Raw genomic sequence first — 26,109 nt, forward strand, 5'->3', positions numbered from 1 at the left:
GTTGCCATGGCAACGGCGTCTCGCATGGGTCGCTCCCGTGGAAATTACGTCACGGTGAAGGGGCGTGTCAGGAAGTGCGTCAGCCTTGCCTCCTCGGCGGTGACTCGCTCGGCCGCCGCCATCTTGCGGACTCGTCGTACTATCGCTGGGGGCAAATTGTTTTGACGCAGCGCTGCTCACTTACACTGATTCGGACTGGCAGCCCTGAGCGTTGCAGTCATGCCGGCTGGACCTGTGCAGGCGGTGCCCCCGCCGCCGCCCGTGGTCACCGAGCCCAAACAGGTACCGTGCCCCCCTCACCTCCACCGCCAGCTCGAGACTAGGCCTGGGCGCTCCTCACTTTTGCAGGAAGAAGCGGCCGCTTAGGAGGGCTTAGAGGGACTGCAAGTCCCAGGAGGCAACGCGCTGCCTTCTGGTAGCGAGCCGAGCGCTCTGGAACAATGATTTTCAAAGTGGGGTCTGCGGACCAGCAGCGTTAGTATCACCTGGGAATTTATTAGAACTGCGGAGTCTCCAACCCCAGATCTTCTAATAGGAATCTTCATTTTAACAAGATCCCAAAGTGATTCAATAAAGATTGAGAAACATTGTTCTAGCCCACCCACCCGTGGCAATTTCTGTGGCAATTGGACCTCCCCAGTGGGTCTTTGCCCAGTAATCCCTAATTTCCCAGCCTGCAGGGTACAGCTTTGAATGTTAATTCTCAGCATCTACTCGGTGCTTAGCCTAAACCAGACACGTGCCAGGCTCCCAAATTCTGCAAAGAATGAGGCACACCCCTCCCTTAGGGAGTTCACAGGCTAGTGGGGAGACAGATATACTTGATTGTTCAACAAATGGTTTGCCCCATCACTGTAAATAACACTGGAATTTCAAAAGATCTCAATTAGCCGAGGGAGAAAGACATACATAAATTGCATATGGTTGTGATTTGCCCTATAACAAATTTCAGGTACAAAGGCATTACTATTACTTTGATGGGGTGGAGGGGAGATTAAAGTAGGTGAAGCCCACTGGAGTGAGAGGTACTGTAAATCGCTTTTAGAAAGATGAATAGGAGTTCAGCAAGTAGGTGATTGGGGAAGGGAAATGACATTATTTATTCATTCAGCAAACATTTATTGAGCACATATTGTATGCTGACCACTGTTTTGGGTTCAGGCTACAGTGGGGAACAAGACAGAAGAGGTCCGTACCCTTTCTTTTTTCTTTCTTTTTTTTTTTTTTTTTACATTTAATTTTTTTTTAATTAAAGTGTATTGGGGTGACAATGGTTAGTAAAGTTACATAGATTTCCAGTGTACAATTCTGTAATACATCATCTCTATATCACAGTGTGTGTTCACCACCCAGAGTCAGTTCTCCTTCCATCTCCATCTATTTGATGGGTCTATATACCCTTTCCACAAATATTTAGGTGATTGTGTGTCCTGGCATTTTCCCAGTCACTGGGGAAAAATAAAGTGATATCAGATAACAAGTGCAAAGACAGCAAGATGGTGCCTCTGGTCAAAGGTAAATAAGTGTGGTTGAAGCAGAGTGTTGGGGAAGTGGTGGCAGGATGTGCGGTTCTGAGAATTTGAACTTCTAGTAGACAGTGGAGAGAAAAGGATTTTAAGCGGATAATGACATTCGTGTTTCAGAAATTAAGGTATATAGGCAGTGATTTGAAGAATTGGGGATGGAGGATTAGTCATTTTTTTCAAAAGATGCTGAGGGCTGGGCTAGATTGGGGGTGGGGGTGGGCAGAGGGTCTGGCAAGCTCATGTTACAAAATGGGTGGGAGTACAGGCTCTCCAGCCAAAGTGATGTGTTGGAAATCTGGTTCTGCTGCCATTTGGGCCAGGTAAGCTCACCATTCCTCAGTTTTGTCAACTGTAAAATGGAGATAATTAAAGTACTTACCTCATAGGGTTATAAGAGTTAATATAGTTAAATTGCTTAGAAAAGTATAGGGCACCTACTCTGCTCGATAAATGTTAATATTATTGTCACTAAATGTGGAGGCTGAGGAAGGGGTCGGAGGATGCCCAAGTTTCTGGCCTGGTTGACCAGGTGCCTGGTTGGCCATTCATGAGGAAAGAGGATAGAGTTGAAAGTGCCTAGGAGTCAACTGGATCTAAAGCTCTAGCACACAGAGTGATTTGGGACATCCATTTGGGCCAGATTGTTCGGCCTAGAGGTGGTAGGGGAAATGGAGGATGTGGTTGTGAGTTGCTGGCTGAGGATAGTGTGAATACTGTGAAGAGAATTCAAGAACAGAATTTTGGGGGTGCCCATTATAGGGCATGAGGTGAAACAGAAGCCAGGAAGGACTTGGATGGAATGCTGAGCAAAAAGGAAAGACAGGTGAGAATAGGGCCTGGAGTTGAGTGGAGAGTTTTGTTTTGTGAAAGAGTGGTCATTGATCACATAGCCAGGGGTTGGCAAACTTTTGAGACGGAAGAGCCGCCAGGGGTCAGCAAACTGCGGCTCATGAGCCGCAGGCTCTGAAGTAAAATTGAAAATGAAAATAAAACTATCATAGTTTAATTTATAAAAATTTTAAAGGATATTATTCACATAATGGTAATTATGTAAAAATATATTTATGGCTCTCGAATAATTTTTAAATTATTGTGAGGGACAGAATTGGCTCTTCCAAGGGTCAGCAAACTTTTGAGACGGAACTACCCAGAGATCTGCATGTGGCTTGTGAGCCGCAGTTTGCCGACCCCTGACATAGCTGGAAAACTGCTATGTGGCTATAGGTAGTTGTTTTTGACTTTGGCAAGAGCATTTAAAATGGATGGGAGGGCCGGCCAAGTGGCTCAGTTGGTTCAGAGCTCGCTCAAGAGTTTGAGCCCTGAGCAACAGCGGTTCGATGCCCTGCTCCAGCTGAGCTGCCAAAAGGTGGCAGGATGGCTCAGCTAAAAAAAAAAAATTGCCTAAAATAGATGGGGAGCAAATGGGAGGTGAGGAAGTGGGAACAGTAAGGCTGAGAGAACTCAGGATGTTGAGCTAGCAGAGGAAGGGGGAGAAGGCAGCAGCAGAAAGGAACATGAGGGCAGGGGAGAAACTTGATTTTTCTGAAATGAGAGACTTGACACTTTGTTTACTAAAGGAAGACTGGTGAGGAAAGAATATTAGAATGTATTGACAATGGAAGTCGAGTATTCCAGTGGAGTTTCACAGAACATTTGAGCATTTGAATGGTGAAGACTATGGATGGATACAGAGGAAAGGGCATTCAATGCAGAAGGAGCAGCCAGCAAGGAGTTTCCCGTTTCTTTGTTTGGCACACAATCGCTAAATAGCCATCCCTTGGTATAGGCGCCTTTCTGGATTCTGGAACATGGTTTCTCAGAGTATGGTCAGAGCCCTCTGCGTCTGAATCACCTGGGCTCTTGGTAAAAATGCAAATTCCCAGTGTTACTGAGATGGTCTAGCTGGGGGAGCCAGGGAAGCTGCTTTTATTACTAGTTCCCCAGGAGGATCCCATGCAAGCACAATGCAGTTAAGAGAACCGCTCTCCTGAAGCAGAGGGTTCTAACCGGAAGGAAGTCTGCAGGAGAAGGTCTCATGCTCTCAGTAATATCCTAGAAGGGTTTAACCTGGGGTGGGGAGGAGGGGGTGAGGGGGTGGTCCAGCCTCAAACCATGAACTTTGAGACCTTATTTCCTTTTTCTTTTTTCACAGCCCACAGAAGAAGAAGCATCTTCAAAGGAGGATTCTACCCCTTCCAAGCCGGTGGTGGGGATTATTTACCCTCCTCCAGAAGTCAGGAATATCGTTGACAAGACTGCTAGCTTTGTGGCCAGGTAACATAGCTACTTCTGCTCGTGTGGCTCACAAGTGGATTTTAGCACCAAGAGCTCTTGAATCTGCACAGGGCAACACTGGGTTTTTAAGAGAGGCATTACTGGCATAGGCCCATTAGCTCATCTAAAACTGCACCATGGTGGTGAGGTAGGCAGCTGGCAGGACTGACATCTCTAACACATCATGGCAGTGGCAGAGAGTGAGTCACACCTAGTCCCAGAGTCACCAGGAACCTGTGCTTCCAAAATGGGCCTGAGGAAATGCCTGGAAAGCTGCTTTGACATGGATAGTATGTGTATCTATTTCTGAACCACTGGCCTGAGGAAGACAAGAAAGAAAGTTGATTGTTCTCATTGTGCAAGGGCTGTTCCTCAGAGCCTCAAATGACCCATGTGTGAAAGGGTATAAAATACCACCTCTGGGTTGTTGTGAGGCAGGAATGAGGTAATGGGACTGAACATAATTCAGGTACATTATGCAGGTGTTAGCTCTCTTCTCAAAGGGTGTGGAAATCAGCCCAAGTTCCTCTTGTCCCTACCCATCATACTTACACACACAGAGATGTCCTCAGATGGAATCTTCTTGATGGCTGCTTGACTCCTAGGGTCAACACATCACATCCCCTACTTTAGGATATTTAAAGTATTCCTGTGGCAGCCAGTAGGTTACATCCAGCCTACAGATTTTTTGTTTGTACTCGTGATTTTTTTTTTTTTTAAATTTTATTGGGGAACAGCCATGGTCATTGGTTACACATTGCTTCCATGCTACAATGGCACAGTTGACTCTTCTAGGGAAGGTGCAGCTCACAGTGGCCCATGTGGGGACTGAACTGGCAACCTTGGTGTTATCAGCACCACATTCTAATCAACTGAGCTAACCAGTCACCCCCTCGCGGTATATTTTTTTTAACTCAAGTTATTTTTCCACTTTTTCAAAATGAGGAGATTATGCAATAAATCTGGATTTCTGGCCTCTCTTGATGAACTGGACAGCTCCTTGCATGGAAGCAGTAGCTGGCCCTGAGCAGACTGCTACTCTCAGAGCATTTGCTTTCCAGGGGGCCACACCTTGACCCCCTGAGGCAGCATCCCCATCATAATACATTATTTAATAGATGGTTCCGTCCTTTCCCAACCTAATAAAATGAAACAGAGAAAGAGATTACTCTGGTTGATGTCTTTCATTGTGTCAGGTGCCATGCCGATTCATCTCATCACATTTCAAGGGCTTGATTAACCTGGGTACTGGGTTAAAACTGTTCTGTGCTTGATTGAACAATACCAGGCCATGTCAGATTAAGGGCAGCAGGTGTTGTATTTATGATGAATGCTTAATGTCTCATAGCAACGCTCACACTTCTCCTTTTCCCCTGATATTTTAAAAACAGAATAAATAGGAAAAGGGTGTTGGACGAAGAATCACCACACTCTCACTACCAGAATAGTTTTTGCCAGCTGTTTTCACTTTTTCCTGTTTCCTTCTGGCCCTTGGTATCCTTTTGTAGGTCCTTGTAATACTAGCAGAGAAACTTTCACATCCTGCTTTTTCCTTTTGCACTGTTTTTGTAAGCAATTTTCCCGTGTTTCTTTATGGTCTAATGGCTGTGCTGTCCTCTCTGGAGAGGCTGTCCCATATTGAGGCGATGGGCCTTAACTTGGCCGTGTCCTGTATCTTTTCCTTTGAGGTTGCCAACATTTCAGTTGGGCAAATGACGCTGTGGGGAAGTCGCTGAGCATTCACTTTCCCTTTTAGATTGTTTCTTTAGAAGAAAATCCTTTGTGGCACATTACCAGCCGAAAGAGCATTTTTAAAGATTTCTTAAACATTTTGCCAAGTAGCTTTCCAATAATTTTGTGCCACCCTCTGCTGCCCCAGAAATAGTAGTTTACCCAAGTTCCCTTAAAAATTAATCTATACATCCACATCTTTAGATCTGTTTTTGGCGATGATGATTGCCTTGTAGGCATTTCTGAAATCTGTGAACTTGCTTTTGTTTACATTGTAATAAAAGGACAGATCAGTATCTCACTCTGGGATGAAACAAATGTGCAGGACCCTCTGCTTCATTTCTGCTGGGTTCACACATTAATGGAGCATACAGTAAAAATCACCAAGTATGGTTTTCCAAAAGAAGTTTTTTTCTCTGTAGGTTAGGTCTTCCTTTCACTGCATTTTTCTGTCAAGAAGCTGAAGTGGAAATTACCCTTAAAAGTCCCACCAGCTGGGTTGAGTCAGAGTCTTGCCTTTTCCTGTTGAAATCTGTTCCTTGTGTTAGAGAATACAATTCTAAATTTAAAGCAACAGAAGAGCTGGGAATGAACATGGCTGCCTTCTTCTTGTTTTAATCTCTGATTGTTCCCAGATGTGATGAGGTTATTGCTTAGGCAGCAGTGATGGAGGAGACAACCAGAGCCCCTCTTTCTAGCATCCCTTTGCCCTGGGCATTTGCTGGGTATGGTGGCTGAATTTAGCAGAATTTAACTGCTTTCAGTCTTCTCCTTGTGGGTGGTTTGCATTATTTAAGGAGGGGGAACGAATGCTCCTTCCCCAAGCGTGAGGTTCCAGTTCTAATGCATTGTCAATTGAGACCTTATAGTGTTAGTCTTATGAAAGAGTGTGACCAGAATTGGCAGAGTAGCTAGCCCGGGTGATGACCACCTCTATGGCACAGATTGTTACAGTGGCTAACCTTGGCCACAGCGTTGCCTGCACCCTGTCTCCCACCCTCTCTTTAACTGACAGGGCCAGGTTGTGAAAGTCTGAAGAGAATGGAGCCACCGTGCCGCCCATCAGCCCCTGGAGCTGTCCCTTGGTGTGTTTGGGGCATCTCTGAGTGCTGGGCTCTGACTATAGGAGTGATGGAAGCCCCACAGTCATCTCCTAATACCCAGATCATCTCTAATGTTTATGAAACAGCCCCTTCTAACTTTTATAGGAGTGACAGCTCTTGTATTTACAGGCCATGTATGAATCAAAAAGACTTTGGCATCTCCTTAACGAATTTGACCTTCTCAATAGTTCAACACAGAGAGAAAAGGTGGTGTTAGCCACATTTTACATGTGGGAAACTGAGTCAAAGAGAAGTTCAGTAACTTGGTGAGTCGGTAGTGAACCCAAAACTTGAACATGTCTATATCTTGTGTCTTTAAGTTTAGTGTACTGACACAGGTGTTATATATGCGTGACTCCTTGAAATATTACTATTGGGACTCTTAAAAATAAATCAGGGGTTCCCTAAACTTTATGAGAGAGACATTTTTTTATTTCATTCCGAGTTTTTAAAGGCATGCAAACTGGGAACATGGGGTGTCTGTGGGACTGTCCCAGGTACCAGGAGAGAATGGAGACCTCCCTGCCGATTTTACTGGTCCCCTGTTGCCTGAAGGTCCTTGCAGAGCAGTGTTGCTTGTGTGAGGCTCACCCAGTAGTAAGTTGGGTGATTTTAGGCAATACTTGGACAAGGTATTCAATCTAATTATCTACATTTTCATTGTTTTCAATTCTTCTCATTACCCAAAGGTCAGTCTCAGTTTGGTGCTCGTTTATCTTTAACACCTCTCCGGCACTCAGTAATCCCTCTTTTTAACTAAGAGAACTGGTCTTAGTTGCCATGAATGTCCATCAAGCTAAATTTTTAACAATATTACTTTGTTTTCATTGTATTTAATTTTATGGCTGCCTTTTGTTATAGTAAAGCCATACTGATTTTTACTGGTAGTAGTAATATATGCCTTCCTTTGTAAGTACATTTTTTTTTAGAAGTAAATAAATCTTATTAAAAGAGAAAAGCAATAGTCCAGATGGTTTTTGGAAATGGCGAGACTGGCTGAGGAATTGCTGGAATGATGAAGGGAGACCCTGTGGTAGAGGAGGCCTGGGCCAGGCTGAAGGAGGCAGATGGCACTGGCCGCTGACTGCAGGAGTCTCGAGGAGGACCTCTTCTATGCTGAGAGACAGGCTAGTCTGAGTGATGGTTGGGGGCAAGAAGAAGGCTCTAATGGGTGGTGGTCTGGGTCTCAGCAGTTGCAAGTGTTGTGGTATTAAATCTTTTTCTCGGGGCCGGCCAAGTGGCTCAGTTGGTTAAGAGCTCACTCAAGAGTTTGAGCTCTGAGCAACAGCTGTTCGATGCCCAACCCAAGCTGAGCTGCCGCTAAGCTGCCAATAGGTAGCAGGATGACTCAGCTAAAAAATATATATATATATATTTTTTTCTCTCCCTCTAGAAATGGACCTGAATTTGAAGCTAGGATACGACAGAACGAGATCAACAACCCCAAGTTCAACTTTCTGAACCCCAATGATCCCTACCATGCTTACTACCGCCACAAGGTCAGCGAGTTCAAGGAGGGGAAGGCTCAGGAGCCCTCGGCCGCCATCCCCAAGGTCATGCAGCAGCAGCAGCAAGCCACCCAGCAGCAGCTGCCCCAGAAGGTTGGAGCCAGTCCCTCCCCTCACTTCCCTAGGGCTGAGGGACCAGGACAGGGAGGGGGGAGAATAATGAACTCTGCTGTCAAAATGCACAACCACCTAGGGAGAGACTTGAGATTTTTATCCTCATCTTACAGAGGCTGATGCTGAGGATTAGACAGCAAAGTCCTGCTGACAGTTGGCATTTCCTGAGCACTGCTTGTCAAGCTCTCTGCTCTGCTTTGGGGGCCTTGTCTCATTGGCACCTCACAGGGGCTGCATGAGGAGGCCAGCAAAGTGACCATTTTACAGATGAGGAATCTGAGGCGTGGGAAAGTGTGAATAACCCAAGGCCACAGAGTCAGGACTATAAAATCCGTGCACTCAGCCCCTTGTCTTTGCCTTGACCATGGCATGAGGACAGTATTGCATTGTGGCTTATGGGCCCCTCTTTGTGCCATCCTCTCTTGTGTCGCACGTTCCCAGGGCCCCTCCATCTGGCCTTCCCTAATACACCCCTCAGCAGTAGGCGCAGCACTGGGGACAGTCAGGGTTATCAGTGAGGACAGCGGGCATATTTTGCCTCCTTTGCAGACCTGGAGTGGTCCCTTCTCTTCATCCCACTCCTGAACCATGGTGGCAAAGGCTTTGTTTTACAGTGGGAAGTAAAGGTTGAAGTAGGTTGTGAGACCTTGCATTGCAATTTACTACTCTTAGAGCCTTAGGCTACCTCGGTTTCCTCATCTGTAAAAAGATTGACGGTACCTGTTCTCTGTACCTCATGGTTCGTGTGGAAGGCAGATGAGGTAACAAACGTGGATGGAAATCCTTTGTCATGTGGCATCTTCTGCACACATGTAGGGCCTATTGCGTTCTCTGTCCACCTCGGTTGAGATTTATAAGCCATGTTCCTGTCGGATCTTCAGCCACTTAGTTTTGGCCTTCAGTTTCAGGGCAGCAGCAGAGGTACAGAGGGGCATGGGTCTCACTAAAAGCCGTTCAGGTTGTCGAGGCCACAGTTGGCCAAGAAATTGGTGCTTTTGTGAGTTAGGATTCTCACACCATGTGCCAGTGGTGTGCACGTCATTAATAGAAATGTAGAGCCCCCTCTCTGAAGTCAGTTCTCCCCTGTGCCTCTTGCCTCACACTCCCTCTGCATCTTAGGTCCAAGCCCAGGTGATCCAAGAGACCATCGTGCCCAAAGAGCCCCCTCCTGAGTTTGAGTTCATCGCAGACCCGCCATCCATCTCAGCCTTTGACCTGGACGTGGTGAAGTTGACGGCTCAGTTTGTGGCCAGAAATGGGCGCCAGTTTCTGACCCAGCTGATGCAAAAAGAACAACGCAACTACCAGTTTGACTTCCTCCGCCCACAGCACAGCCTCTTCAACTACTTTACGAAGCTGGTGGAACAGTATACCAAGGTGCCTTGTCAGGGCGGGGGCCAGGGTGCTGGGCCCAGGGAAGGAGGGCATTTACCATAAGGAGGACTCTGTTCACTCCCTGTCTACAGGGACAGTGCTCCTTCGTGGGGCGCCTGGGCATGTGTTAAAAACTCCAGTTCATGTGAAATTTTGATTTCTATTTAGCTTTTACTCTTAAATGCAAAATCTCTAAAGCGAAATGAAACGCATGATTGATAACTGCGTTAGGTGAGTGCCCACTATGTGACAAGGCCAAGTGGTGCTAGCTGCTTTTAAGTGCCTTTAAATTTTCAGGTGCCTAGCACAGGGCCTGAGAAAGAAACAAGCCCTTAATAAGGGTGTATTACCTTATTTAATCCTCAACAATAACCCATAAGGTAAGCTTTTTCCCCTCCTTTTCCCAAAGCAGAAACAGGCTCAGAGAGGTGAAGTCACTTACTCATGGTCTCTCAGCTAGTAAGTAGCTACAATGAGATTTAATCTAACATTTGACTCTAAAACCTGTTTTTCACTCTAAAAGGTACTTGAATTAGAAATATCATTAAATAGGCATTGGGAAACAATTTAACATAGTATAGCTAGTATTTAAGTACTTACATATGCAGTATTTTCTCATTTAATCCCTAATGAACTATAAGGTAGCCACTGTTATACTTATTTTACAGAAGAGAAAACTGAGTCACAGAGAAGTTAACTTGGCCAGAGTTACACAGTCACAGGGTCGAAGAGCTGGGACTTCAGCTCTGGCATTTTTACTCCAGACCCTAGGATCTTAGTTATGCTAAGTTATTACAATCAAGAATCTGAGCAAGTCAATACTGGTATTTAAAATAATCAGATTCTTAACTTATTGCAAAGTACACGTATAGATTTGCCTGTGGTACGTTTTTCTGGCTATATATGAAGTGGAGATTGTCTTTTAGTGGCATAATCTGCACATCTGTTCTTGATATCTAGACATAATATGTTAAAGTTCTGACTCGAAAGGACTCACAAGTGGAAAGAATTATAAAAATGTGTGTTTAAAAAATGACCAAATCTGGGCCGGCCGAGTGGCGCATTGGTTAAGAGCTGGCTTGGGACGCCAGAGGGCCCCGGTTCGGATCCCACATATAAGGGCCAGTAACACTGCCCTCCACAGCTAAGATGCTGAACAACAGCTCAACCTGGAGCTGGGCTGCCGTGAGTCACCAGGCACGGCGTAGGCTGCAGCCCCTGCTGCAGTGGGTTGTCATGGGCTACCGTGTGTAGCCAGCAGCCAGTGTGAGCGGCCAGCAGCCGTCCAGAAGCTGGCAACTGATCTGCCTCGCCCGGGAAGAGTGCAATGATGGTGCCAACTTGGGCCAGTGAAGCAATGTCCTCCACAACTAGACTGAAGAACAAAAGGACAGCAACTTGTCTGTTTCCTTCCCCCACTTCCCCAATTAAGAAAAAAAAAAAAAAAAAGACCAAATCCAGCAGAAGCCAGTAGCTGAAATAACAATCATTGAAGGCCCAAGGCCATAGGGTTACTGTAATTACACAGTATCAGTTTTAAGTAAGCCCTGGGTTAATTTCTCCCAGTAGACTGCTTCTGGGGTTAAAGGTCCCCAGATTTCTTTTTGTTCTGTTACTTGCCTGTTCCTCTCCCTCAGAACTTGGGTGTTGATATGTAATACTCTAACTTGAGGGCGCTGGTGTCTGTCTCTAGCCATGGGAGCTCTAGGAGCAGATGGATTCCAGGGATAGAGGTACAGGGAGGATGTGGTGGCACTGAGCCACCTTGCCAGTGACAGTAGATACTGGGGGACAGTTGCAGTGACTAGCTGTTTTGAACAAAGCCAGCATTTGTTCTTTCAGCAAATATACATTGAGTTTATTCCAGGTGCTGGAAATACAGTGCAAAAAAAAGACAAATCCCTGTCTTTGTGGAGCTTCTGGCCTAGTGCAAGGACGACAAACAAATGTAACGTCAGTATATGTCAGGTGGTGATAAAACTATGGAGAAAAAAAAAGAAGGAGACAGAAATCTAGGCAGGTGGGGCCAGTAGGCTGCAGTGTTTGTTATAGAGAATTTTTATAAGAGTTTGAGTCAATCTGACAACATATGCCAGGTAACAAGATCTCCAGTGCTCCCTGGTTGCAGTCTTAAATAGGATAGTCGGGAGGCCTGGTAGCACATGCAAAAGATAAGAAGCAGATCCATCCCCTGAAAGCAGCCATTGCGTACTGACCAGGTTGTGGGTAATCTGCCCGTGGTTTTGCATACCTTCCTGCTAATCCTTGCAGCAACCTTTTAAGTTGATAGTGTCAACCAACTTTTAAGTGGTGGTGTCACTGTTTTATAGAAGAAAACTAAATTACAGAGGTTAAACAACTTATCCAAAGTCACACAGCCAAGTGTAGCTGGGACTGGGACCCAGAATCCCATTCTCTTTTCTGTGCCTTTCTACGGGCCCAGGAAGGCCACCTCTTTGCCCCATGTTGTCTGCACTGATAGTTGCTTTAATAATTCTTCTGTGTTTCAGATCTTGATTCCACCCAAAGGCTTATTTACAAAGCTCAAGAGAGAGGCCGAGAACCCCCGAGAAGTTTTGGACCAGGTAAACTCAATTTCTTGTAACCAGTTGCTGATGATGCAAGTTATAGTGTGTGGATTCTCTTTTGTGTTTGGAAATAGTCTCTGAGACAGTACCTTATGTTCCAGGCACAGGTCTGGTGGGAAGAAAGGCCTTGTGGCTACAGAGGCCAAAGAAACCTAGATCCTGTGTTCCCCCATTTTCTGCTTTGCCTTCACTAGGCCTCCCTCTTTTTACTATCACTTTACTATCATTAGAATTCCACTCCTAAACAGGTTCTCCTGTGACAGATGCCTTATGGAGCCCAAGTTTTCAGAGTCAAGGAGAGAAGGTATCTTGGTGCTGGCTGTTTTGGGTGGCCATGAAGTCTTTTGTTTCTCAGGCTCTCAGGCTGCCGCTTCTCTTGTGGGCTCTTGGTTGTCATGCTGAGTTCCTGGCAGGGAGTTAGCTACTCTCTGAACATAGAGCCCCTCGTTAACTCGAGCAGAAAACTGAGGTTATAAGCAGTTGCCCTTGGGGCCCAGACAGACGGTTCCTGTGGCATTTAGAATTTTCATTCTATTGAAACTCTGGGCCTGGCTGAAACCAGACACAGATACCATAGTTTGCTGCATGAAGTTCCCCTTGTGGGCAGAGCAGCCTCCTGTTCTGAAGGAGACGCTGACTTTGGTAAAGGCCCTGGAGGTGACACCCTCGTTGAGAGCAGACCCTTTCAGCTCAGGACCCTGTTGTTTCCCATTAATTCAGGTGTGTTACCGAGTGGAGTGGGCCAAGTTCCAGGAGCGTGAGAGGAAGAAGGAAGAGGAGGAGAAGGAGAAGGAGCGGGTGGCCTATGCGCAGATCGACTGGCATGATTTTGTGGTGGTGGAAACGGTGGACTTCCAACCCAATGAGCAAGGTAGGCCTGTGACTCCAGATCGGGAGCCAGAGCTCAGAGCCATCCTGGGAGAGCTTGTACAGCTGTTCCCAGAGAGCAGCAGACTCCCTCAGGGGGCTTTGCCAGTGTCTGTTTCATCTCTGCTCCCAGAAGACTTCAGTTCTGCCACATTGCCCCAGTTAAACCTAATTCAACAAATACTTACTGTATCAGACTTGGGGTGGGCCTCTGGAGAGAGGAGAAAAGTCAGACAGCCCCAGCCCTCGGAGAGCTCAGTGTGGAGAGAGCAGATGGATGGGCCTCTGATAAGGGACATCTGTGGGGGCCGCCCTTTGACTCTGGCTCCCCTTCTCCCAGGGAACTTCCCTCCTCCCACCACCCCTGAGGAGCTGGGGGCCCGAATCCTCATTCAGGAGCGCTATGAGAAGTTTGGGGAGAGTGAGGAGGTCGAGATGGAGGTCGAATCTGATGACGAGGACGATAAGCAGGAGAAGGTAGAGGAGCCTCCTTCCCAGCTGGACCAGGATACCCAAGTGCAGGACATGGATGAGGTATGCCCCCTGAGAAGGCCTGGGCAGGGGAAGGATGACCTTTTCCGCTGGAGCCCAAGGGGATGGGGTGCTCTTCACCAGTCAGATCCAGCTCCCTTATGAACCTCGAAAGGAGGCGTGGGTCCTGAATAAGGTGTCCTGGCTAAGCAGCTACCCAAGCCCGGACAGCACAGAGCCTCTCTTCCACTTGGGCAACAAAGATTCATTCATAGGCAAGGATCTGAAGGCCGTGCAGGCCCTGTTCTGCGACCTTTCCCTTTTGCCCAGAGGCCCTGCTCCCCATTAGCTTTATGCCAGCTCTCAGGGAACACGCTATACCACGAGCTTTGATGCATTTGCATTTATACCAAATGATCAGCAGTTCCCAGTGCTTTTATACGTGTAGCCTGTGCTTCCTTTCAGCCACCTCTACCCTCTTTGAACCAGGCCTTCCAAGCAGGCACAGAGGCTCTAGTGCCAAGCTGCCCTCCTCCCCTTGGAAAGAATTCGTGTGCAGCCTGAGAAGAAAAACCTCTGTGTCTGTGGGAATTGACTTTTACTTTCCCTCCCAGCATTGCTTTATGAGCAGCTACCATTGAGTGCTGACTTGCCCCCCGCACCCTCCCCGGCATGTTAAGTGCCTTTAGCCTCCTGGGACTGTCTGGTGCCAGCTGCTGGAAATGCCTGGGCGGAGTGTTAGCACCACGGCCCCCAGCGCTCCATTCATGCTGTGAGGAAGCAGCTTGGCTGGCTGCCGGCTGGCCTCAGCTGCCTGGGGAGGCTTAGCACTTGGGTGCTGGCTGGCAGGGGCCTAGGCTCCTTGCCACCCTGAGAGCCACCAGGGCTCAGCTGCAGAGAGGTGGCTTCCCAGTCCCTCTCTGAGTGCTACCACTGCTTTGCTTTTCAGGGTTCAGATGATGAAGAAGAAGGGCAAAAAGTGCCCCCACCCCCAGAGACACCCATGCCACCACCTCTGCCCCCGACTCCAGACCAGGTCATCGTCCGGAAGGACTATGACCCCAAAGGTAGGGCCTGCTTTCCTGCCTGTATGCGTTGTTTCTAGGATGGCTTGTTTCTAGGTGGCTTGTAAAGGCATTGATAGCCCCTCTTTCCTAGGCCTCGCAGTGGGGAACAGCGCTTAGTCATCTCTGGTGCCCTGGCAATTTGCCAGGTACAGTGTGGCACTGAACAGATGTGTCTTGAATGAATGATGCATGAATGAAACAGCACCCTCTTAACCCAGGCTGCCACCCAATCTTCTCACTCAAGCACCTCTGTTTCCTTTTAGCTTCCAAGCCCCTGCCTCCAGCCCCTGCTCCAGATGAATACCTTGTGTCCCCCATCACGGGGGAGAAGATCCCTGCCAGTAAAATGCAGGAACACATGCGCATCGGGCTCCTTGACCCCCGCTGGCTGGAGCAGCGCGATCGCTCCATCCGTGAGAAGCAGAGCGACGACGAGGTGTATGCTCCAGGTGAGGTGGGGGTTCCCCCACCCAGTCCATACCCCTTCTCCCCCTTCTCTGACTCAACCTTGATTCACTTTGATCCACGGGAATCTCTAAAACAGCTTGCTTTAAGCAAACATATAAAGCAACAGTTGAAGTAAAAGCTCTCAAGGATAGGTACAGACTGTGATGCTACAAAAGAACTCCCGGTTTTCCAGAATAACTCTCCATAGGACTCCTCCAAAGGCCGGCACCTGACGTGGGTGGCAGGTGCCCATTGACATCCCAGAGCAAGACCTGACTATAGCTGTGAGGGGTGCTCATTCTTGGGGGTGTCTTAGATGGTTGGAGTACCCTGAACACCTGGGAATGAGACATGGTATCCTGTAACTGCTGTGTAAGAAGCAGCAGATAGGGAGGAAACTGCCCCAAAGGTAGGAGACCAGGCTTTTAGACTTGACTGCTACTTGCTACTCATGCGACACTGTCCTCTCAATTTCCTTGCGCAAGTTAAGGAGTTGGACAAGTTCCGGTTTATAGGCTTATTTAGTGCTGATTGGGCAGCCTTCCCAGACTCAGAGTTAGGACCCAGGGTCGGCCTCGTCCCATGGGACCAGCCTCCGCCCTGCACGAGGAGAGCTGCTGCCTTGTCAGAGGGGCACCTGGTTTAGTTTCCCTTTCTGTCCCTTCGCCATCCTTTGACTGTACCCAGGTCTGGATATCGAGAGCAGCTTGAAACAGCTGGCTGAGCGGCGTACCGACATCTTCGGTGTAGAGGAAACGGCCATCGGTAAGAAGATTGGCGAGGAAGAGATCCAGAAGCCAGAGGAAAAGGTGCAGTTCAGATGGATTCTGCCCTCCTTGCCCCCAGACTCCCACCTTGGACTCAGTTCTGACAAGCTGTGGCTTCACTTTCCCTTGCAGGTGACCTGGGATGGCCACTCAGGCAGCATGGCCCGGACCCAGCAGGCTGCCCAAGCCAATATCACTCTCCAGGAGCAGATCGAGGCCATCCACAAGGCCAAGGGCCTGGTGCCAGAAGATGATACCAAAGAGAAGATTGGCCCCAGCAAGCCCAATGAAATCCCCCAGCAGCCACCACCTCCGTCTTCAGCCCCCAATATCCCCAGCTCGGCTCCGCCCATCACCTCGGTGCCCCGGCCACCCGCAGTAAGCCAGCAGCCACCTTGTCACTTTTAGAACTGGGTTCTTGGGTTGGACACTATTGGTTGAAAAGGGTAACTGCAGGGCCCGAGTGCCGAGTGGGTCAGATAGAGAGAAAGGGCCCTTTAATTGAAAATGAGAACCTCTAGCCTGACCTATCTGTGTGGGAGGATTGGAATAGGGAGGGAGGCAAGAGGCAAATGTGAGAAACAGGCCTGGGGCAGAGCAGGGCTGCAGGACTTAATGGGTCTTCGAGGACTGCTGGCTCATCTCCAGGAGGCTAAGTCAAGGTCAGCCTCTTGAATGCTCTCTCAGTGTCTGCCACGAGCAGCTGGTTGAGTCCCAAGTGGAAGGAGCGTTGCCCTGGGCCTCTCTCAGCATAGTTCCTGTCAGAGCCTGAGGTGAGCCTGTAATCTCTCAGTCCCGGGGTGCTAAGTCAGAGCTGTCCAGTCCCATCCTTAAAAGCTGCAGGTGACCAATTGCCAGCTGTGTGTACTCTGGAAGTCCAGCCTTGGCTTCCTGTGACATATGGGTCTCTTCTTCCCCACAGATGCCACCTCCTGTTCGTACCACAGTTGTGTCCGCAGTACCTGTCATGCCCCGGCCCCCGATGGCATCAGTAGTCCGGCTACCCCCAGGGTCGGTGATTGCTCCCATGCCGCCTATCATCCACGCGCCCAGGATCAACGTGGTGCCCATGCCTCCCTCAGCGCCTCCTATCATGGCACCTCGCCCACCCCCCATGATTGTGCCAACAGGTCAGTGTCTCACATCACTTTCCAGGCCATTAGGTCAAGACTACAAGGCCAAGCACTGAGCAGAGCAGTGGCTGATTGTAGTGTCAGCTGTTCTAGCTGGGGGTCTAGCCCAGAGGAGAGCCATGGCTTCCCCATGTGAGAGACCCCTGAGCTGGGAGCTGGGTAGTCACAGCTCTTGGGGGAGATAGGCTGATGTGTCAGAGCTGGGGTTTGTGTACCCACAAGGGCCAGGGCCCTGGACATGGTGCAGAAGCCTGAAACTGCCTACTGTTGGTAGGCACCCACTCCATCAGTCCTGCCCCTCCTCCAGTCCCCTGCTACCCAATCTGGGCAGCCTCCCAGGTCCCCTTGCCAGAGAACCAGCTGGCTGCCAGACTCAGCAAGGAGTAGCCCTTTACACCTCTGACTGGGAAAAAGAGGAAACCTTAGCTATCTCTCCTCTCGCTTCTCACCAGCCCTGAGTCCTGGGTTTCTTCCTCCCACTCACCCAGCTGCTTATTCCTGTCCTTGCAGCCTTTGTGCCCGCTCCACCTGTAGCACCCGTCCCAGCTCCAGCACCAATGCCCCCTGTCCACCCTCCACCTCCCATGGAGGATGAACCTGCCTCCAAGAAACTGAAGACAGAGGACAGCCTCATGCCTGAGGAGGAGTTCCTTCGCAGAAACAAGGTATATGACTCCACAGTGCTGCCTGTGGCCTGGAATATCTAGCTGCGAGGGCGTCCAGTCCCGCCCCAGTCACACTCTCCCTGGCCTACCCTATTCTGCTCCTATAGCTTGGCTTCCAGGGCCTAGGTTAGCCATTGGCAGCCTGTGAAGGCTTTTGAACCCCACACACTAGATGTGGGGTCAGCAGTCAGAGGAACAGACAGAGGAATAGTTCAGTTCCTCTGAACTATTGTAGAGGTCAGCAGGGAGACCCAGCTATACATTCAGTAGGACTCGGGTGTGAAAGGGGCCCTGACCCCTGGAGAAAATCCTGGGTGCAGCTCTTAATTTCTTTATGGCCTTCTCCAGTTTCAGCCCTTAGGAGGCCTCCCTGTTTTGGGGACCCTGTTAGGGTGCTAGAAATAAGGAGAGGTCGGAACCTTGGCACTGTTGGTCCCCAGGGAAGCTGTTAGGCTCCAGTGAGGAAGCAGAAACAGCCCCAGCGCCACTCTCCTCATGCATTTGACCAAATCTTTTCCTTTTTTTTCTGATAGTGTTTCCCATCTCTTGAGTAAGTTAAGTGCCAGGGTAGAGTTACACGTCGTAAGGGCACTTGTCCATGTAGTGCTCACAACAGTACCATGCAGTGGTTGTCATCAACCGCCTTACAGAGCTGGCGTGGAGGCTCAGAAAGATCTTGTCAGCAGGGAGGCTGAGTTGGGAACTCCGGTCTTCTGACCTCACAGTTCATATTCTTTTCCCCAGTGATACTTTGTGGGTTTGAAGAGCATTTGCATGTCACTTCTTCAGCTTCAGACTCACCAGGAGGCAGAGTAGAGATCGCTTTAAAGAAGAGAAACCAAATTTTGAAAAGAGCAGTGACTTATGCCATGTCACAAGTGGCATCATTAGTAGTGAACGGGCCAGAGTCCAGGAGCCCAGATGGAGAGGTGACATTGTCTAGACTGGCCCAGGAATAGGAGAGGGTAGTTCCTGATTGGCTCAGGGCTCCTGGCCATAATGGCCACCTTCTGTTTGCAGGGTCCAGTGTCCATCAAAGTCCAGGTGCCCAACATGCAGGATAAGACAGAATGGAAACTGAATGGACAGGTGCTGGTCTTCACCCTCCCACTCACAGACCAGGTATGAATTGCTGCAGGGGAACCAAGGGGTCAGGGGCAGCTTCCTCCAGCTGACCTTAGCAAGGGGATGAATGACCTTTCCTTGGTCCCACAGGTCTCTGTCATCAAGGTGAAGATTCACGAAGCCACGGGCATGCCTGCAGGGAAACAGAAGCTGCAGTATGAGGTGAGTTCGGTGTCTGGTCCTGCTCCTTGGGTCCCAATGCCTCAACCATCCCAGAAACTAAATCCCTTGTGGAACCAAAGGAGTGGGGAGACAACCTGGGTGTGGCCCTCTGAGTCCATCCTAGAGGTGATGATGCTGGCTGGGAGTGCCGGGACAGGTTAATCTGATAGGGTGAGGCACCTCTCCCTTGCCCCCACCTTCCTTCAAGCCCCTGTATTTGCGAAGTTCAGAGTATGAATGGACACTGGGATTTGGGAGACTGCGCAGTGTGCTCAAGGCCAGATTGCCCCCTGCTAATGCACACTATCTGTTTTCCAGGGCATCTTCATCAAGGATTCCAACTCGCTGGCTTATTACAACATGGCCAATGGCGCCATCATCCACCTGGCCCTCAAGGAGAGAGGCGGGAGGAAGAAGTAGAAGAGAGAAACCTGCTGTCAGGTCCCAGCCACTACTGTTTTCCCTCTCCTGACCCCCACCCTCTGCCCCAGACGCAGGAGACCCTGCCTTGTACATTTGTTTCCTTCTTACTAAATTTGGAAATTCAAATTGTCATACAGAGCTTCCTCCCCCAACCCCCTCCCACATTGATAAGAGAGGGATTCATGTGCCACTCTCCTCCCCAGTGGTCTTTGGAATTCCTTTGTGTTTGGGTCTTGATTTGAGGGGATTCATTTCTTCAGGCAGCCCATTAGGAAATGTGAACCCAGGGATGTTCTGTGTGGAATAGTTGTAGTGCCAAGTGGCACTTGACTGATAGAATATACTTATTATCATCATTAATCATTTCGTGTCTTGCCATGAGCTGTCTAATAAACCTCTTGGACCCTTCTTGTGAAATCCATGTTGTAAGACTTGTCCCTTGGCCACCTGCTCCTGTCCAGACTCAAGGCATGGGGGAGCATGACATGGTGCCTTGTGGCTCCGCTTCTCTAAGGACTGCTGGGCTTTCTTGCCACCATCAAGTCTTTCATGAGTCTTAGGTATATTTTTATTGTCCTTTTAAAACATTTGGATCCTCCAAAAGCATAGCTCCATGTGTTGAACAGAAAACTACAGATGTCTTCAACATGCCAGGACCACAGAAGAACGAGGGATGAGATGCAGTTTCTGGTTCAGTGGGCAGCGGAGAGACACACACAGATGAGACTCAAGGGTAGTTTCCTGCAGTCCTGTAATCACCTTTCACCACATTGGCTCTGTAACCTTGGGCAAGTGGCTAACCCCCAGTGAGCATGGGATATGATTAGGTGTCTTTTTTTTGGTGGTGGGGGGGGGCTAGGGGTGGTTTAAGAATACTTAATTATGCCAAGACCATGAACTATTCTAAGGACTATAAAGTTTAACCAGTTTAACTTGCCCCTTATTGTCTTAAGCACTCTATCAATTTTAAATCATGTAATCCTGGTGTTGAGTACTCCTATTTTACACACAAGTAAGCTGAGGCACAGAGGGTGAGTACTGTACCCACAGTCACACAGTAAGAAGATGAAAAGAGAATGTGTGCAAAACATTTAAGACAGTCCTTGCCCCCTAGTAAGGGCCAGATGCAGGCTGCTATTTTTGGAGTTGTGCTATCACAGGGAGGAAGGAGCTGCTATAGGTATTCCGAGGGAGGAAAGTGACAGCCTGTCGATAACTGTTACCTGGTTTTAAACCTAAAGCCGATTTCATTCTGATTTCATGTTTATTTTTCCCCAGTGTTTCCAATGCGAGTTCCCAGTGCCCTTTCTTTGCAGTCCCTTCGTTTGATCCTCCTAGCTGCCCCATGAGGTCATCTCCAGGGCTCAGAGGGGTGTGGCCATTCCCAAGGTCACAAAACCAGTATTCTAGTTACCAACCCCCCCGCCCCCAGCAAAGCTCAAAGCTTGCAACTCCAGACCTAGGGCTCAGGTGGCCCTTCTACAGCGCCATTTGTGTGGCTCCATTACACACTACTGGATCAAGTTTTTAATTGGTCTGTGGAATGTTATTCTTCATCCTTAACATTTGCCTCCTGCCTGGTTGCTGAAAGTTTCCTGCAGAGACCAGGGTTGAAATTTGGCTTTCTGAAGTTGGCTCCATGGTTTGGGTGCCTAAAGTTGAGCCCACTGCTAATTGTTTCTGCATGGCCAACAGCAAAAATTCCCCTGAACAGCCCCTGGGTCTCATTCGAAGAGGGGAGGGATCAGGAGACCTGGGAGAGACATTCCAAGCTCTCCTTTCGTCTTGGGATTGGCTCTGGTTATGGGGGACAGGGCACTCTGTACAGATTGGCAGATCCTTCAGGCCCTCTGTGACTGAGGCTGTGACGAGGCCAGGAATGCTGCTGGATGAAATGTGAGTGAATGGGTCCTTTGAGCCGCCTTCTGGGGCCCAAACCCAGTCTCCCGGAGCTCCTGAATGAACATATGTCCTGGCTCGCGCAATCGCAGAATGCCTATTGGCCACAAGGCGGCCTTGTAACTGTCGGTGGCCACAGGCCCAGTGTGCAGCCCAGCACTCTGTGTTTCTTGCTTGGGGTCTGCAGCATGTAGGCAGCACCTTGCGTGCACAGCTTTTCAGATTCTCACCGCCATCCTCTGAGGATTATCTACCCCACTGTTTAGATGAGGTGGTTGCCCAAGGTCATGTAGCCAGTGAGGGCTCTGGAGGCCAAAGCAGCTCTTCTGTTCTTGGTGACCACGCTGTCCTCACCGTTTCACCTCACTATTTCGACTGTGAAATAGGGAGAAATGTTCCTGTTGTGGTGCTGCTGGGGAAATTGGGCACAACTTGATGCTTTCAGAGTCACTATAATTTTAAAGACTTGCTCGAAGGGAGTCGTAGACATTAAGGAATTTCGCTTTCAATTCTACCAGCTGCTTGAAATGAGCCCAGAGGAGGCCACTAATGATTAGACCATTTCACTTTTTAAAATTATATATTGTATTAGAGAATATATATAAAGATTATACTAGGTTATGTTAGGATATATACTTGAAAGGAAATATGTGGTATACTGTAATTATAGCAATCCTTATACGTAGTATTTCATTTATCCCTATAATTCAAAACTCAAAAAACGTACAATATAGCTCATGCTTAGGAGTATACATACTAGTATATAAGATTTTTAGAAGTTTACTTTTATTAAATAAAAGTAAAATGTAAGATCTGGAAGTTAAGATTATTAACTATCTGATTGGGGATTTGCTCTTAACTATTCTACATTATTATATTTAAAAAAATAAGCCAGTAATTCTAGGTATCTCTGAGCCACACAATCCATGAAGCAAGACAAGATACCTTCCTGTTCTTTATCATATCAGAGAAGATACTATTGTTCTAAGCTGAGTTCAATTATGTCACTCTGTTCCCTACCTCTGGGCTGTTGTGATTAGATTAGGGCTAGGCACCTGTGATACTGAAGGACTGCAGCCTCCTCATCATTACGCAGAAGCTATCAGAAGAGTCATTTGTTGTATGAATATGTGGAGGAAGGGTGTGAGCCTGGAGCTGCTGCCAAGAGAGGCTCTAGCTTGACAAGCAACCACAGGAAGGAATACAAAGAGAAAAGGAGAAAAAAGGAGAATGAGGCTGATATCCCTGGTGACAACCTCTGGATCAAAATGCCCCTGAAACTTATATACCTTTGAATTTTTTTAAGGTAGGGAACCCACTAAATGCAATTTTGAGTTAGGCCCATTTGAGTTGTGTTCTCTGCCACTTGGACCAAAACACTGTTAACTGTCATCGGTGTAGGGATAAAAAAGCTTTGTAGTTTGCCTACTCGTCATGGGCTGCTGGGCACCAGCTGTCTACCTTCTGAACCAGTGCTCTCATTACGAATAAAAGCTATGACATCTGTATATCTGCTCATGGCCAATGCTGACAGATTTCCTGAGCATATGCAAACTCCAAATGCCATGATCCAGTAGCGGGGACTGCATGGCGGGGAGGGGCTATGTGAGCACCTCCGGCTAAACTTGCTGGAATGACCCCAATGATGAGACTCCAGGTTATCAATACATTCCTGTAGCTCTGGCCAAGCATCTCATCCTCAAAAGAACATCTGCAACAGTCTAGCAGGATGCTTCACAGCATTGCCAAAAGCCTCTCATCGTGTACCCCAGTGAACTACGTGATTCTGCATGGAATTCCTTTGGATCACTCATTCATTCACTTATGTTTTCTTACTCCAGTCTAACCACACCATCTGAACCTGCTTCTCTTTCAAGGGCTTTGCACTTGCTGTCCTGTTTCCTGCATTCTAATTCTCCCAGGTCCGCACAGAAAGACTTCCCTATTTCCATCTACTCCCCGCTCCCAAGCCCCACCTTTGCTCCCAGCATTCTCTATACGTTACCCTGCTTTATTTTCCTTTTCACATTATCTGACAAATGTTCTATGCTTATTCACGTTCTCTCTCCTCCGCTGGAATATAAACTCTTCCGGGCCAGAACTTTGTCTCTTTTGTTCACACTCAATATCAAATAAGCTAAAGCACTCTGGAGTTTGCAGTAAAGAAACCTAACATTTATTGAGTGTCTACTTAATGTGCTGGAGGCCTCAGAGACATAGCTTGCAGGGCTTCACCCAGAAATTATTGACATTCCTAGTTTTCAGAAGAGGAAACGAGTTCTGAGAAGTTAGCAATTTTGCACAAGAACATCCAGTTATTGAGGGGGCACAGGCATGAAGCGAGGACTCCCAAGCCGTGTGTCATTGGTTCAATTAGGTAAACTCTGCTGCAGCCACAGGCTGTGGTGGGAAACACACAAGACAATAATGAATTTGCAGGTGCTTCGCAAACTACAAATGCCACCACTCCTGGCTTCCATTTATTGGGTATCTCCATGTACCAGACGCTTAGCCCACATTATCAAACACAAGTCTCAGAACTCCTCCAAGGGGGTATTTTTTCAGTATTTCCATTTTGCAGATGAGGAAATAGGTTCAGAGAAAAGTGATTTGTTCAATGTCACACAGTGACAAGAGCAGATATTTGAATCCTGGGTGGTCTTGTGTAAGAAAATTAAAAGCGAGGGGAGCATCAAGGTCTTAACTTGAGAAATAGCTATCCAGTCTCCCAAAAATGGATGCCTGGGTCCCTCTAATCTACTCCCAGCCCCACCCCAAACACCCCTGGGGTGAACATCACTGTACATGTGTCCTTATACAGCTGAACGTGTTTGGGATATTACCCTATGACCAGAATTATGGAATCAAAGTGTTATGGTTACATTGCCAGGCTTGGGGCTTCGTATCTGCTCCAGGTGTGTCTGGCTGCCGGTGCTCCTTTTCTTGAGATAGGCCTTCGCCTTGATGTGAGGCCCACTCTGCCCCTCCAGAGAGCTGGGACTAAGAGCCCACTACTCTGTCTGAAGCCACTTGAGAAGAGGAACATGCTCCCAGACTGAGAGTTTACGACCAAAATAGCCTGTGCCCACTCCCATGTCTGCCATTGCCCTGTTTATGGAAAACCAGAATCCAATGGAATGTGAAGACTGCACAGCAAAGTCTTCAAGAATGTCTAGGCGAGGGGTGGCCAGTTCGCTCAGTTGGTTTGAGCGTGGTAACACCAAGGTTGCCAGTTGGATCCCCATATGGGCCACTGTGAGCTGCACCCTTCTCAAAAAACAAAAAAGAATGTCTAGGCCATGTGGCATCGAGGAAATGGCTGGTGAAATCACTGAAATCTTAAAACCACCTTTCTGGGGCTTGCTTCGGGCTCCTTAGAAGCCTGTCCCAGGCCCTGCAGCTCAGGCCCAGCTTTTTGAGTCCCTTCCCCTCTCTGGGCCTGTCTCCCCCACAGGTCTACAAGAGAGTGTCAAATGACAACATGGCTGTGACTTGTAAACTGGTCTTAAGTGAGGAGCTCCAAGTATTGATATGGCTCCAAGTATTGATAATCCCTGGGGTCAGAAGTAGGCTGCTGGGAGCTTTGTCTGTGTAGATACAATTGTCCTGTGCCTCCCATTATAAGCTGTTGGTAAGAGCTAGATTCAAATCCTGGCTCTGCAATAGCTAGTTCTGGGATCCTAGGCAGCTGATTTCACTTCCCTGCACCTCACTTTCCTTAACTATAAAATCAGACTAATAATAGTATTTACCTTGTTGCTAAAAGATGACAAGAGATGGTGTGACCAATTTGGAAAACAGTTTGCCAGTCCTCAAAAGGTTTAAACAGTTACCGTATGATCCAGAAATTTCCACTCCTAGGTATTTACCCAAGAGAAATGAAAATAGATGTTCACACAAATGCTTGTACCTGAATGTTCATAGCCCCATTGGCTGCTATGTGGAAATAGCCCCAAAGTAGAAACAACCCAAAGTGGAAACAACTCAAATGACCATCACTGACAAATGGATAAATAAAATGTGATCTATCCATACGACGGAATATTATTCTATCATAAAAAGGAATGAAGTATTGATACATGCTACAACTTAAATGAACCTTGAAGACACTATGCTAAGTGAAATATACGAGACACACAATGGCCGCATATTATATGGTTTCATTTATATGAAATGTCCAGAAAAGGCAAACTATAGAGACAAAAAGCAGATTAGTGGTTGCCAGGGACTGGGGGAGGAATGTTGGTGAGTGACTGCTAATGGATAGGAATTTCTTTTTGGGGTGATGAGCAAGTTCCAAAATTAGATTATAGTGATGGTTGCACAACTTTATAAATATGCTTAAAACCACTGAATTACAAACTTTAAACGGGCGTTTCTTATGGTATGTTAGTTATATCTCAAACCTGTTGGGAAAAAGATTACAACAAGTAGGTAGAACTTGGGGCAGTACATGGCTCAATAAACGTGGGTTATTATTCTTATTAATTAGGTCTCCCACGAGCTAATTTAAAGCTCCAGAAGCAGTAGGCGGGAGTGGGGAGTGGGGGTGGGGGTGGGGAGAAGGTATGCAGAATTTCTAGGTCAGCCTGGGTCTTTAAGCCTCTGCTCCTGGGAGAATCCCCGAACTCATAAATGAATGGATGAAGTAATCCCCACTAACGTTCTTGGGGTCTCGAGAGGAGCGGAGGCTCAGGAGGAAGATGCGGAATCCCCGGCGGACGCCCTGCGCCTCTGCCTGCTTGGCGCTGCAGGTGACAGGCCCAGCTGGAGCCAACCCGGAAAGGCCCGAGGAGCTCTTTCAGGTGAGCTCTCGTGATTGACAGCCCGGGGGGGGGGGGCGGAGAGGGCTCCCAGTGACGGCT

The 26,109-nt window shown here is 48.0% G+C and overlaps 1 protein-coding gene across 1 annotated transcript; it reads left to right on the plus strand.

The window, feature by feature from the left end:
* Positions 1 to 75: 75 nt before the first annotated feature.
* On the plus strand, positions 76 to 19,762 carry SF3A1 (splicing factor 3a subunit 1). Its single transcript, XM_019643198.1, has 16 exons — positions 76 to 282; positions 3,679 to 3,800; positions 8,028 to 8,235; positions 9,376 to 9,633; positions 12,141 to 12,215; positions 12,939 to 13,089; positions 13,426 to 13,619; positions 14,506 to 14,623; positions 14,887 to 15,072; positions 15,758 to 15,879; positions 15,970 to 16,215; positions 16,760 to 16,967; positions 17,481 to 17,635; positions 18,656 to 18,757; positions 18,851 to 18,922; positions 19,241 to 19,762. Exons 1-16 carry the CDS (start codon positions 220 to 222, stop codon positions 19,340 to 19,342), a joined length of 2,382 nt encoding a protein of 793 aa, XP_019498743.1. The 5' UTR covers positions 76 to 219; the 3' UTR covers positions 19,343 to 19,762.
* Positions 19,763 to 26,109: the final 6,347 nt, after the last annotated feature.

Source organism: Hipposideros armiger, unplaced genomic scaffold (genome assembly GCF_001890085.2).
Source record: "Hipposideros armiger isolate ML-2016 unplaced genomic scaffold, ASM189008v1 scaffold_75, whole genome shotgun sequence".
In the NCBI taxonomy this organism is placed as follows: domain Eukaryota; kingdom Metazoa; phylum Chordata; class Mammalia; order Chiroptera; family Hipposideridae; genus Hipposideros; species Hipposideros armiger.